Source organism: Cynocephalus volans, chromosome 15 (assembly GCF_027409185.1).
Source record: "Cynocephalus volans isolate mCynVol1 chromosome 15, mCynVol1.pri, whole genome shotgun sequence".
NCBI classification, from domain to species: Eukaryota; Metazoa; Chordata; class Mammalia; order Dermoptera; family Cynocephalidae; genus Cynocephalus; species Cynocephalus volans.
The window spans coordinates 12,437,333-12,452,460 of record NC_084474.1 but is presented as its reverse complement, the minus strand read 5'-3'; the positions used below and the strand labels follow the sequence as shown (position 1 = coordinate 12,452,460).

The 15,128-nt window shown below is 37.3% G+C and overlaps 1 protein-coding gene and 1 pseudogene across 3 annotated transcripts in view; one reads left to right on the top strand and one right to left on the bottom strand.

The window, feature by feature from the left end:
- ATP6V1H (ATPase H+ transporting V1 subunit H) overlaps window positions 1-15,128 on the top strand; it is a 121,075-nt gene that overhangs the window by 26,302 nt on the left and 79,645 nt on the right. For 2 of the 3 annotated variants that reach the window (XM_063079560.1, XM_063079557.1), the window contains 2 exons: window positions 3,943-4,047; window positions 6,666-6,719. In XM_063079560.1, the coding sequence (XP_062935630.1) occupies window positions 3,943-4,047; window positions 6,666-6,719 (159 nt within the window). The remainder of the gene's footprint in view (window positions 1-3,942; window positions 4,048-6,665; window positions 6,720-15,128) is intronic. The other variant, XM_063079559.1, reaches the window with a different exon arrangement.
- LOC134364263 (U2 spliceosomal RNA) lies at window positions 3,253-3,367 on the bottom strand (annotated as a pseudogene).

Sequence of the window (15,128 nt, the reverse complement as noted above, 5' to 3'; positions counted from 1 at the left end):
ATTTATAAAAAGAGAAAAAGGAGGACTCATGAAATAAACTGTGGCTTGAAGAATACTTTTTTAAAAACCACTAATATATTTTCTTCTTTCAAATTCTAGAGACCTGTTTCAACTGTCTGGGTGATGCCCGGCCTAAATGTCTTCCTAGTACTATAATATTGACAATATATTAAAGAACAAATATACACTTAGGGCATGATTCATCATTATTAATTGTGCAGCCAAATGCATGTTCTTGATGCTTTGAATTACTTTTGGTCAGTGTTTCAAATTTTGAGGGTCAGACTGCCATTGGTTTACCACGTGCTGATGAAGAGCTTATGCTAGGAGTAGAAATGCCAATTCTGTTGTTCTTTTGTCTTTTCCTTCTAGATTGTGCGTGCACTGCTAATAATGTTTTTAATCCCTAGTTTCCTAATAGGAATTCTTTTACATCAGTTGTCTACTTTGTACAAGTTAGATCAGTTTAAACTAGGTAATGTATCTATAAATTCACTTAGCTGCGCATGTGAAAACATAAGTATGTCACAACTCAGGTGCTCCTGTCATCTCCCATGTTGCAGAATTCCAAATACATCAGTACACTCAAATGTCTGGCATTCTGATGGTGTGCCTCTGTCAATCTGATTTGGCTGTACTCAAATGTGAGAACAAACAGTGGTCTACCAACACAGGAAATTTTTCTGGGATTAGCCTTCCATTCTCTATTGGGATTAATTATTCTGCATAGTTGAAGTTTTAAAACAGTGATTTGCCTTCAGAAAGTACTGAAAGAATATTTATTAAATTGGGTTTGTATATGAAGTAGTATTTTATATTGCTTGTTTTTTTTTTTTTTTAATTTTATTTTGTCGATATACATTGTAGCTGATTAATGCTCCCCATCACCAAAACCTCCCTCCCTTCTCCCTCCCCCCCTCCCCCCCAACAATGTCCTTTCTGTTTGCTTGTTGTATCAACTTCAAATAATTGTGGTTGTTATATCTTCTTCCCCCCCCCCCCGGTTTGTGTGTGTGTGTCTGTATGTGTGTGTGTGAATTTATATATTAATGTTTAGCTCCCTCCAATAAGTGAGAACATGTGGTATTTCTCTTTCTGTGCCTGACTTGTTTCACTTAATATAATTCTCTCAAGGTCCATCCATGTTGTTGGAAATGGCAGTATTTCATTCGTTTTTATAGCTGAGTAGTATTCCATTGTGTAGATGTACCACATTTTCCGTATCCACTCATCTGATGATGGGCATTTGGGCTGGTTCCAACTCTTGGCTATTGTAAAGAGTGCTGCGATGAACATTGGGGAACAGGTATACCTTCGACTTGATGATTTCCATTCCTCTGGGTATATTCCCAACAGTGGGATGGCTGGGTCGTATGGTAGATCTATTTGCAATTGTTTAAGGAACCTCCATACCATTTTCCATAGAGGCTGCACCATTTTGCAGTCCCACCAACAATGTATGAGAGTTCCTTTTTCTCCGCAGCCTCGCCAGCATTTATCGTTCATAGTCTTTTGGATTTTAGCCATCCTAACTGGGGTTAGATGGTATCTCAATGTGGTTTTGATTTGCATTTCCCGGATGCTGAGTGATGTTGAGCATTTTTTCATATGTCTGTTGGCCATTTGGATATCTTCTTTAGAGAAATGCCTACTTAGCTCTTTTGCCCATTTTTTAATTGGGTTGCTTGCTTTCTTCTTGTAAAGTTGTTTGAGTTCCTTATATATTCTGGATATTAATCCTTTGTCAGATGTATATTTTGCAAATATTTTCTCCCACTCTGTTGGTTGTCTTTTAACTCTTTTAATTGTTTCTTTTGCTGTGCAGAAGCTTTTTAGTTTGATATAATCCCATTTGTTTATTTTTCCTTTGGTTGCCCGTGCTTTTGGGGTCGTATTCATGAAGTCTGTGCCCAGTCCTATTTCCTGAAGTGTTTCCCCTATGTTTTCTTTAAGAAGTTTTATTGTTTCAGGGTGTATATTTAAATCCTTAATCCATTTTGAGTTGATTTTAGTATACGGTGAGAGGTATGGATCTAGTTTCATTCTCCTGCATATCGATATCCAGTTATCCCAACACCACTTGCTGAAGAGGCAGTCCCTTCCCCAGTGAATAGGCTTGGTGCCTTTGTCAAAGATCAGATGGCAGTAAGTGTGTGGGTTGATTTCTGGATTCTCTATTCTATTCCATTGGTCAGTGTGTCTGTTTTTATGCCAGTACCATACTGTTTTGGTTATTATAGCTTTGTAGTATAGCTTAAAGTCAGGTAGTGTTATGCCTCCAGCTTTATTTTTTTTGCTGAGCATTGCTTTGGCTATTCGTGGTCTTTTATTGTTCCATATAAATGTCTGAATAGTTTTTTCCATTTCTGAGAAAAATGTCTTTGGAATTTTGATGGGGATTGCATTGAATTTGTATATCACTTTGGGTAGTATGGACATTTTCACTATGTTGATTCTTCCAATCCAAGAGCATGGAATATCTTTCCATCTTCTTGTATCCTCTCTAATTTCTCTCAGCAGTGGTTTGTAGTTCTCATTATAGAGATTTTTCACCTCCTTGGTTAACTCAATTCCTAAGTATTTTATTTTTTTGGTGGCTATTGTAAATGGGCAGGCTTTCTTGATTTCTCCTTCTGCATGTTGACTATTGGAGAAAAGAAATGCTACTGATTTTTGTGTGTTGATTTTGTATCCTGCTACTGTGCTGAAATCATTTATCAATTCCAACAGTTTTTTTGTAGAGGTTTTAGGCTGTTCGATATCTAGGATCATGTCATCTGCAAACAGGGACAGTTTGACTTCATCTTTTCCAATCTGGATGCCCTTTATTTCCTTCTCTTCTCTGATTGCTCTGGCTAGTACTTCCAACACTATGTTGAATAGGAGTGGTGAGAGTGGGCATCCTTGTCTAGTTCCTGTTCTTAAAGGAAAAGCTTTCAGCTTTTCCCCATTCAGGATGATATTGGCCGTGGGTTTGTCATATATGGCTTTAATTATGTTGAGATACTTTCCCTCTATACCTAACTTATAGAGGGTCTTTGTCATGAATGAGTGCTGAACTTTATCGAATGCTTTTTCAGCATCTATAGAGATGATCATATGGTCCTTGTGTTTGAGTTTATTAATATGGTGTATCACATTTATTGATTTGCGTATGTTGAACCAACCTTGCATCCCTGGGATGAATCCCACTTGATCGTGATGAATAATTTTTCGTATGTGTTGCTGTATTCTGTTTGCTAGTATTTTAGTGAGGATTTTTGCATCTATCATTTAATATATTGTCCTCGGATAGAGGACGTATCAGATATTAAACTGATAAGAACAAATACTACACTTGATCTTAGCCAAAAGGCCGAGAAGCGATATATTGCTTGTTTAATATAAAAATTAATGATTAGTTTTATAGCTTAAAGAACATTAAGAAATCTTTGAATGAGTAATAAAGTGTATTTTTTTTATGTTGAGAGAGATGGCTAGTTAATACCTAGGATATATATTATACTAAAATAGGTAGAACTCACGAAGGGCTAGGGATGAGCGAGGAAATGGCTGGCAGTTTGTTTTATAGATTGCTCAGAGCTCTGGTGAGTGATTCAGCGAATCTGCTCCTGAAAAAGATTTTTGTGGTCTTTTGTTTTCTGCTGGTCATACAAGGAATCCCAGTCTTACTGATGAAACTCAGAATAACACAGGGAATGTCAAGAAATTCTTAAAACATGGTTAATTTTGGTTCACTTTAATGGAAATAGTTAAAAATACATTTTGAATGTTTATATTTCAAAATATATTTTAAAAAATGAAATATAAAATATAATTTTTGGAGGATTTGAGTATTATAGAAAGCATGCAGCAGGTTTATGAGTCCTGTTTTTTAAGGTATGTGATGTGATTTTTAGAGTCAATATAGTATTCAATAATGTATTTCTTATTTGTTTTCAGGCAGCAAGAATTATTGCCAAGTTAGCAGCTTGGGGAAAAGAATTGATGGAAGGCAGCGACTTAAGTTATTACTTCAATTGGATAAAAACTCAGCTGAGTTCACAGGTAAAAGAAATTTCTTTTAGTATCTTGGAAAGGAATATAACATTCATGTTCTTGTAAGCTATTTGTAGTAACTATGTTAAATCACGAAAAATTTTTTATTAAAATAATGCCATTTTGAACTTTATAAGCAAACCAGACTCCTATTAGGTCTAGCAGTATGCTTCACTTTTTCTCTCTTTGACTGGCTTCAGTTCAAACCTTTCTATCTTTTCTGCCTCTTGGGGCTTTCCACTCATGCTTTTCTGTGGTCGGGGTGTATCTTCCTTCCAGGTGGCTGCTGAGATTACACAGGTGGCAGAACTGAAGGGATCTGCACAACTCCAAAGAGTATGCTTATGTGAGGCATGATAATGGAAAAGAACATGCAGCGGGAGAGAGTGTGGGGCAGGCTTTGGGCTGGCTGACATCCAGGTGCAGCTCTCAGTCTGCCTCAGGACTGTGGGCCACCAAGATTTGTGTGAGAAACCTTGGTTTTGGGAGAACTCTCTGAAAGTTCCTAGTGAGGTCTTTCATGCCCTTTTGGTTAGATAACCAGGCCAAGCTGTCCAGCTGGTTATACCAATAAACAAACTGACCCTGGGTGCCACCAGGGGAGTTTTAAACTGCAAATAGCACATTACAGATTGTTGGCCAACACATGGACAAACGGATTGACTAAGAGTCCTTCCCAGGCTTCCAGGTATCTCTGGGTGAGCCTGGAGCTGCTGGGTCCAGCTGCGAGATGACTCTGCCTCACACAGTGGCCCGTCACATTTCACGGCATCATTGTGGATTTGAACAGTTAGGCCGGATGTGAAACGTGAAGCCTGCTGATTACTTGTCATGGTTGCTTCCAGGCCTCTCTAGCTCTACTTCTCCATGGAGGAAACTACGAGCATACTTCAAAAAGTTCACAGAAAATGAAATGAAACAAATCTTTCCATGAACTTTTTGAAGACCCCTCATAGCTTGCTGGTGTAATGGCTGGAAAAAGGACAAGTTTTCTGGTTTTTGTCTTCATGGTTCCTCAAAATGGGTCAAAAGACGACACTGATGGTGGCTCTGTGGAGTGTTTGCTTTATGCTTCCAGTGATTGTTAGGTGGTAAGGGGAGGGGATTGGTGGCAATGATGCTCAGAAAAGGAGTGAGATGAAGGAGCAGGGCAAGGAGTGTTCTGGGGAAGGAAAGGTAGAAGAGAATGAGATTTTGGTGTGGGGGTGGGTGACATGGAGGAATGGGACCAGGAGAAATAATATTGATAGCTATTATGTTGTCAGTGCTAGGTTACAAGTAAATGTCATTTGGAAAACGTTTTTGGAAAGGTGTAATTTAGATTTCAGGTGACTGTTATTTTAATGGATTTTAATTTGATACATTGAGAGATACCATGACATTTTGCTTAGATTCACCTTTTGTCTTATCATTGCCTGTCTTTTGGGGGAGCCTAACCATCTTTTATATTTGGATAGATGTATTTTAGGATGTCTTAAAAAAGTTAAATCTTTTTTCCTTATGTTGGTAACAGCTACTTTAATCCTTTTTTGAGCTTAGTTTTTAAAAGTATTTTTACAGGAGCCACCATTTTTAAGATTTTGAGTTTGTGAAGTATTTTAAAAATTGCAAGGTATATAAAACATGAAAAGTAAATGTGTGAAAATGAGATTTTAAATTTCTAAATGTAGTGTATCATTTTGGATTCTTAGTTAAATAGGAAACATTCCCCCCACCCCTCCCTTTTTTCCTACTTTGAAATGATCTCTTCCTTTAAATAAACTTCATTCTGCTTTAATGTTAGCTTTCAGTTACAGTGGTAATAAGGTTCTATTGTAGCTGAATTCATAAAATGAAAGTTGGTAGGGAAGACTGTCTCTTCCTCACAGGAATAACATTTATATTGTGCCTCACAGATGATTTGTTCCTTCTGGAATGATTAACTATGGTGGAAACCACGTGCAACAATTGGGGGAAAATATTTCTTTCATCACTAGTGGTAGCAAATATTTCAGTGTCTAGGACAATATTATTAGAATTGAGCTTCTTGGTATTAGATAAATGCTCTTCAAGATATTTTCTGTATCTTTCTATTACTGTATACTCTTTATCACAGAGTCGTTGCCTTTAAGTTGTGGTTTGGCATTTCTGCTTTGCAAGTCCCTCTGCTATAGGGCACCTCTTCTGGGTACCCAGAGTACCCAGAGTCTGGTCTCTGCTTATGCTTGGCTCTGATCTCTTTGTCTCTCTGTGCCCATAGCCTTTTATTGGGAATGAATTGCAGGCTCCCAGAATATAGTGTAGATAGTTTACTTTAAGACAGTTATCTAGTAAGTAAATCCTGGGACTTGGAAATTTGCACTAGCTTTACTTATGAAATTTAGCTGGCGCTTACTCTTCAGTTTATTGTTCCATTTCCAGCAACTTATTGATTAAGAAAGATATTATTTAGAGAAGTGTAATGATATTTAAAATATCTTATATCATCCCCATGCTTTTTATTAAGTAGGATAAAGGGAAAAAATAATAGGGAAAAGAATTATTAAGTAGGATCAGGGAAAAAATTTGCTTAGCTCCCTTTTGTAAACTGATAAATTAGGATTAAATTAAAAACAAAACTAAGTAATAAGTTATTTATTTTGTAATAGAAACTGCGTGGTAGCGGTGTTGCTGTTGAAACAGGAACAGTCTCTTCAAGTGATGTAAGTATATTCCTTCTTAATTCACTGGCCTCCTAACACCCTGAAAATAAATTACTTTGAGTCATACACATTTAAAACTTTGAAGGTGTTTACCAGTTCTCAAACTGTAAATCTGTGGATTTGATGTTTTACCTCCAGTTAGGGTAACTGTATTGCAAAATTGTACGTAAATATTTAGGGTCAGTGCTGATGACTTTTTCTGTGGTAGACATGAGGCTTGTTCTTCTCCGATACTCTTTTTTAGGCCACTTTATTTCAGACCTGAGAAACAAAGGAAGAGTCTGGATTCAGATGCCTAACTGGAGAAAATAATTATAAAGTTATGCTCTTCAAACTTCAGTTATTTGATAAACTGTCTAATATCTGTCTAATTAACAATGAAAAGAAATTCGGTGACCTTATGGCGTTAAAACTTGCTGCTGCACTGTGTTGCTTAGGATTTTATGTGGGGCTATATAGGGGCCAAACCCACCCCCACCCCCTTTTTCTTTTTTGACCACTCTTCCCACATTTTTATAGAGCCAAAGGTTAAAACTAATCATGGCTTCCTAGGTTCTTTTCTAGGTTAAAGTTATATTTCTCATTTGGGAGTGGTGTAACTTTGCTATACTCGAGGAATAGCTCAGGCACTGGCATGAAGTTTGGACAAGTAAGGGTGGGCATGATTGGGGCCAACTGAGAGAAAGGTAGGGAAAAAAGAGATAGGAATGTAGGTGACGTGCATCTAGCTTCATTTGTTGGAAATATCTATGGGAAACTGGAAAGCATCTTTAGAGGGGAGTGTCTACAACCTGCCTGTAGTAGACCTCAGTGAAATTCCGGAGGGGCCTTTTAATATCCCATATTGATTACTGTCCTGAATGGAACATACCTGTCGGTATGTTCTAAGACTGTAGATGGCAGCAGAATTCATTTTCAAAACTAAGAGCTGGGCTTCTCTTGGGGGCATGGGTTGAAGGTTTGACGAATAGTGTGTTAAGCCAGAACATGGCCATTAAGCCTTCTGGAGTGAAATCAGAACAAGGTGTAAAACTAGATGAGCAATCTTGGGGCCAGGGTGGGATAGGAAGTCATGAGTAAAGTCTCATCATTCGGTCATAATCAGATGTTTAAATTAGAAATCTTTATTTTGTGTAACTTGAATTTCACCAGTTTGAAATTTTGAAAAATTGTATAACTTGTGTATTTTAGACTTATTAGTAGGTTTTATGCCTTTTGATACCCTTCTTTTCTTTGATGTCCCTCAGACCTGAACATAGTCTCTGCCTCTTTCTGAAGGCTCCTACTTTTTCAGATGACTATCAGCTTGAAAAAAGCAGACCTCAATAAGTTGAGAGTGGGGTGTCAGCCCTTCGTTTGATACTTGTATATTAATAGGGGGATCTTAATCTGGTAGCTAATATTTAATGATCACTTACTACATGTCTGACTATTGTACACACTTCACATGTTCATCTTCTTGAATATCCACCGTCCGTTTTCAGTGGAGGTCATGCTATTAGCCACACTTGATGGATGAGCAGTGAGGCCGAGCAGAAAAGCACACCAGCTTGCCCAAGGTCACACAGCTGATGAATGGCAGAAACTCCAAAGAAATGAATTGCTCAGTGATAGAAGTACTTTTGAGGCAGCTGAACTGGAATTTGATCTTTAGGAATTCCTCAAGTCACACTGCCTACTCAGACTTTTAAATATATAGATATTATATCTTAAAATCCCTTTAGGTTTTCAGAGTGGAGAAAAGCAGTTTGGTAAACTGCATAAAACAGTGTTGCCACTAGATGTCAGTATAAAACAAACAAAAAGTTTTTCATTGCAAAATGAGAAAAAAACGATTCAACAGCCTTACCTTTTAAAATGGCCACAGAAGCATCATTATAAATTGAGTGGATCAATGCAAAAATTTTTATTTAAATGACATTATATAAATGTGTTAACAAAAGAGCTATGGAGATCTGCTGAGAAAGAAAAAGAAAAACTTTTGTTTCCAGAGAAAATGCAATCTGCAGATTGCGGAAAGGTGACCTTCAGGAGAAACTGAATGCCCTCTCCACAGGAGGGAAGGAGGAAGCAGTATTTATGTCTTGAAGGGTCAACTTTATGTACATATTTTAATCGATTTGGGGAAATCCTATGAATATTTATGTAGGAAGTTGTGCGTGTGCAATGGGTAAACATGCATGTAACGTATGTCCCATGTTCATTTTTGGAAGGAGATTTATTGAAAAGAGGTGGAATTTGGCTCCTGATGTCAAAAGGTAACCACAAGGCACAAAAGACACATTGTGCATAGTTTCTAGCTTCCAAGATCAGACGAGATCAGACGTGTTTAGGCTGGTGTGGCCATAGACAGTGCATAGTTTCTGTAAACTAGCTGAAACTGGTTTGGTTGTTGTGGCAGCTTATCAGAATATTTGTGAAGCTGTTCTCTGTTCAATTGGTGCTGTAGTGGGTGTTGGGAAAAATAGAATAGTTTGGTCAGGGCCCTTGCCTCGGGTCCAGTTGAGTATGGTTCAGCATCCTTTGTAAGCGAAAAGTGTGTGTGTGTGTGTGTGTGTGTGTGTGTGTGTGTGTGTGTGTGTGTGTAGTTAGTGTGCATGTGCACCAATGTATCTTTTTAGTTTTGTTGCTATTCTTGTCTTGAGAGAGAGAGAGGGAGAGAGGTAGAGAGGAGTTTTAGTGAAGCAGGCGGGTGGGTGTCGGCCTCAAGTGTCAGCCCCGTGTAGCCGTGCTTTCCAACCTATGGCTCCAGAGACCTTTTGGACTGTTACCTTGTTCATAGGCCTGCATGAAGGGGTCTGGTGACTCAGCCTGGTGTGTGTGGGGTCTGGTGACCCAGCCTGGCATATGAAGGGTTTGTAACCCGGTCTGTGAATGGGTTTGAGGGGTCTGGGAGCTCCAGACCCAGCCCTAGCTCAACAATTGGCCCAGTTGGGAGGATTACCGGCAGGTGAAAGAGCCTGACAACTAGCGTGGTCGAGTAGCTAGACAGTGGGGCAGCAGGAATGAGCAGGGGTGAGGGGGGAGTGGGAGGAGCTGTTCATCAGCTGGCAGCCAGGTAGTCTGTTGGTGGTCAGTTGGGAAATTTTTCAGCTAGGACCTGGTTTCTGCTTAGTTACAGGAAAGAAAAGCTTCATCATAGTAATATATATATATTTTGTAAGTGGGAGGATGAATGTCTAACTTCTCATTCTGCTATGGCTATTTGGTTCTGTTTGATAGTATCAGAGTCTCTCTTTTTAGCCATAGAGAGCCCATTATGTCTTTCTGTTGGGGCACATTTTCACAAATGGAATTTTCTTAAAATGCATTAGATTGTCTTTACCTCACTGTGAAAATAATAGACAACATCAAGCTATGTATACATACCTTAAACTGTTCAGTTCTTTACTGGCTCTCGAATGTGAATTAAAAATCTTGTTTTCTTCTGAGGAAGCAGCACGGCCTTGGAAATGGATTGTTGTGCTGATCCCTTCACAAAAGAATACTGTCATCTTTCACAAATGTTGGGAAATTTAGAAAGAGTGTGGGAACACTTTGTTTTTTTTTCTTTTTTCTTTTCATTTTTCTCTGCCCAGTTTCATTTGTGCATGCGTACAGGAGAGCAAGGTACCTTGTAGCTTCTGTGTTTTACCACATCTGTTCTCTGGCTAGTTTTGTTGCAGTCTTGGTAGTTATTAGTTATTGCTAATAACTACTCAGTAGTTATTGTTACAACTACACTGGTAGTTATCCAGTGGTAGTTATTGCTAGGTGGACATTGTTTCACTGATAGTAAGAGACTTGATCAAGTTGCCAGGTTTTCCTTCTTATTTTATCTTGCCTCTTAATGTTCTAGAACAGTTCTGTCCAATAGAACTTTCTGCAGCAGTAGAAGTATTCTCTTCACTACACTGTAGATTACGGCAGCCCCTAGCCCCATGTGGCTCCGGGAGCACTTGGAAATGTGGCAAGTGTGAGTGAGGAAGGCAAATTTCAATTTTATTTAGCTTTTTAAAAATAGTTTTGTTACTGAAACATATGGAATTCATTTGCCTGCATGCAATGGAAAGTCAAAATACCAGAGCACAGGTCATTGTAGCAAAGAAAAGGTTTATTTGCAAGGCAGCAAAATGGGAAGAGAGGAAAAATATATCTCAAATCTGCCCTGTCTGTAATGGAAAAGAAGGAATATTTATGATGAAGTGGTTAGGAGTGATGCAAGGCATGGGGGATCATGATTCGTTAAGGGACTTGAAGTTCTTCGGTGATCTGTGCAGGTGCAAGCTGTCTGTATGCCTCTGCATATTCAGGAAATGGCAGTGTTAGCAGGATCTGGAGGTGGAGTTTTCAGCCCTCTGATGTCAAAAGGTCATTTGTGCATGCTCAGTAGAGAGGTCTGTGTGCTCAACCAGTTTAGTCTGGTTTGTGTTGGGCCAAGCTAAGTCCAGTGGTCCTGCAAAACATTTTAACATACAACTCATGATTCCTGGGCCAGAGGCATTATCTGAAAAGGCAGATAGGAAGAAACTGAATGAGATTTTAGTTATGGAAATTTACTGAAAGAATGAGCAATTTAGGAATAAATTGTAATTGAAAAGTTACTGGTTACAGTTTATTGAAATATATTTTACATCCCATAAAACTCATTCATTTGTGATTCAGTGATTTTTAATGTATTTACAGAGTTGTGCAGCCATTACCACAGTTTAACTTTATAACATGTTTAAAACCTCAAAAAAAAAAAAAAAAAATCCCTGTACACATTAACAGTCTTTTTTATTCCTGCTCTCCCCTCCCACCCCCTGGCAACCATTAATCTACTTTCCATCTCTGGATTTGCCTATTTTGTATAAATGAAATGGTGTGTGTGGTCTTCTGTGACTGCCTTCTTTGACTTAGCATAATGTTTTCAAGATTCATTCATGTTTTACCATGAAAATAACAGGATTTTAGAATGAAAGGGAAAAAAACTTTATTTTTTTTGGCATTTATTCAAATTTCTTAAATTGTTTTCTGTGACAATTCTAATATCCTTGTTAATGGGATGTTAGTTTTACTGCTTTGGCTTTGTTTTTAATTTAGCGCTGTGCTGATGTGATACTTTTCATTCTTTCAGAAGAGGTGGAGGAGTTCCTTGGTTTAGTTTTTTACTACTTTATTGATAAGCCTATCAAAAGTGCTGCAAAGCAGCAGAAATCAGTGGGTTGTATCAGTGATTCATAGTGCAGACCTGTTCTTTAATTGTAGTCTGTTCTACCTGGTGAGTTATGAAGTCTGTGAGGACAGAGCCCACTAATTTTTGCTGCTTTGCAGCACTTTTGATGGACTTATCAACAAAGTGAACTCTCTCCTTCTCTCCTTCCTTCCCTCATTTCCTTTCTTTTGTCTTTTCTTTTTAAAAATTATGTCATAACTTACATAAAGTAAAATTCACAGATGTTAAATGTTCAGTGGGGTGAATTTATACCTCATGTTCCTCCTACTTGATACTTTTTTTCAACTCAATTCCCATGAAGGTTATTGTTATTATATTTAAGTGTTATCTGATCTTGAACTTCATATAAATGGAATCATATACAGTATGAACTCATGTATCTGGATTCTCTTGCTTAATATTGTGTCTGTGAAATTCATTCGTGTTGTGTTTAGCAGTAATTTTTTTTCATTGCTGTGTAGTATTCTGTTATATGAATATTATCTATTCTCTTATTGATGAATAAGAGATACTTGGATATTTGGTTTGCTTCTGCTTTTTAGCTTTCGTGAATAATCTTGCTGTGAACATTTTTGTACATGTCTTTGAGAAGATGTGTACACTTATGTCTGGAGCACCTAATTTTAGGGTGGAATTGCTGAGTAATGAGGTATATGTAAATTTATTTCTAGTAGATCTTGCCATTAGTTTTTAAAACCAAGTTGTGTACTCTTCAACCAAGTATGAGAATTCCAATTGTTCCAATTCCCTACTAACACTTGATATTGTCCTGTGGTTTTTTTTAAGTAAATGTCTACGATAGAAGCAAAAAATCACACATACACACGTGAACTCACACACTCCTTTTACTTCTAAGGAAAAAAGAGCCATTTAACAGTTATGAAACATATTAAATACTTTGGGGACTGTTAATTAGCATCCTCCCATTTCATGTAAAACTGGTTTCTGGAACTTGTTTTAGTTAATTATGTTTTTGAAAAGTTTATCTCTGTGCTTCACTCATTCCAGTTTACAATGCATTTTTCACTATGTATCTGTGGAACAGATGGTTTTTACTGCATTGTAGAATTATTTTCTCAAGTGCTCACAATTCTAAATTTAGGTTAATATTATTTTTACCCTTTTTCATTTAGTTTTCACTTAAATCTTAGCATTATGAAGATGAATACTGTAACTTTTCTACAAACATTTTTATAACATTAGTTTTACTTTGCTATAGTGTCACTAACATTTTTATGTTTATCTTTTATTTTGTAATTCCTCAATTCTTAAATTACTTTGTAATTCTGCAGAATATGGATCTCTGAGACCATACTTACTAGGAAGGTGAATTCTGTCAGTTGCTATTTTTTCTATGATGTGATTGTTTCATCATAATGTAGTAAGAGTTTGTATTTTCAGCAACATTGGAAAGTTTATCTCAATGATATTCTCTTAAGTGTGTTGAGAAGTTTAAAAAAAAAAAGTGTGTTTCTCTGCTATTGGGGTTTGCTACATAGAAAGTGCATGTTGTTGTGAGTTCTCTGCCCAGGTTGCTTGGCATGGTGCAAAGAACACTAGCTCAAGCATGAGCCATCTAGAGAATGGACTTCAGGGTGGCGCTGAAAAAACCAAGGTCAAGGGTTCAGCTCTCCATAGTGGCCAGCCGCCAAAAATAAAAAAAGAAAAAAGAAAAGAAAACAGTGGATTTCTAGTGCCAATATAAGATTAACTCCCTAATTTTAACAAAATATATCACATTTTTAAGCCCTGTATTCCTCATCTGAAAAAAAAGGGTATTATAATAATGAGCTGCTGGTATCATGAAAAGGGTAAAATTTTATTTTCCCTTTTATTTTTAATTTTAATTTGATTTTTATTAGAAAGTACTTTAAAAAATACATACATGTTAATTATCTTTGTTAAAGGTAATTTTTAAATTTTTTGACAGTTTTTTGGTAGTTGTGAAGGTTAAATCCATTTTGATTACAGAAAAATACAGAAAAACTTCACAGCAAAGAACTAACTGTGGTTGAATAACATTAAACTGAAAAGAAATAGTATTCGGGAAACCATATAGTGAGTATCTAAAACATTGTTTTTGTGTGAATGTATTTTTGTTAAGTCAGTCCAAATACAGAGAAATGAATTACTGGAGAAATGAATTACTTTAGTAAATTTAAATGGAAACTATTATCTGGTTTAATGAGCTCCTACACCATAATTATTTCCTAGTAAAATAGGATGACAAAGGGTAAGCCCAGAATTAACAATTTATATTATTTCTCAAACTGAGATGACTCAAAAAAAATTAGGCAGTTTTATGAGGTCTGTAATTGCTTTAGGAAATACTTTTAAGAGTCAGTCAGATTCAGTCTTGGCTCCAAAAAGAAATAGAGTAGTAGTGCTATATTGTATATATTTCTGCAGTATTGATTATTACCAGTATAGAAATTCTCATAAAGTTTTAGACTTTTAGACCATTGAACCATATCTATTACGGCACTGTTGATTTAGAATTAGTGTAAGATACAGAGTTTATTTGCACTTCTTTTGTTTATTCATGCATTCATGAAATATTTGAGTGCCTCCTAGGTACAATGTAAGGTGCTGAAAATGTCGAACTGAACAAGATGGGCATGATTCCTGCCTTCAGAGGGCTGGCTACATTGTATCTGGGGAGGACATCATTAAACAAGTAATTACACAGCTGATTATTTCAGTAGATTTGTGGCACCACCTATAAGGGAGAAGCACAGGTTCCTTTGAGAGTGTACAACAAGGGGTCTCAGCTGTGGCCTCCATTTGTTAAGGCTGTCCTGTAGAGGATGAAAGGGCAAACCTATATGGAAGGGCTCTGAGGGATGGAGCATTATTGAGAGAAAGTGTGTGCAGACCCTGCTGGGGCTGTGGCTCTTGGACAGGAAGAAGGCTAGGTGATCCTGGTGAGAGGTAAGAGAAACTTCTGTGGGATCCATTTTTCCTTCCTGTTGAGAGCGTGAGAGGAAGCAGAACAGTAGGAGAGCACTGAAGGTATGAGAGCAACGCTGGGGAATAGCAGAGAGGGTGGACCAGGATGCTGTGGCTTTGCATGGTTGTGTGATTTTCTCCAACAGTGTTAAGTTGCCCTTGTGTAGGATTAGAGATGGTGACTGGTTGGATTGATCCAAGGTTGATTATTTTCTTTAAAAAAAAAAATCATTGAGTAATTTTATTCAGGACACCAACAGAGA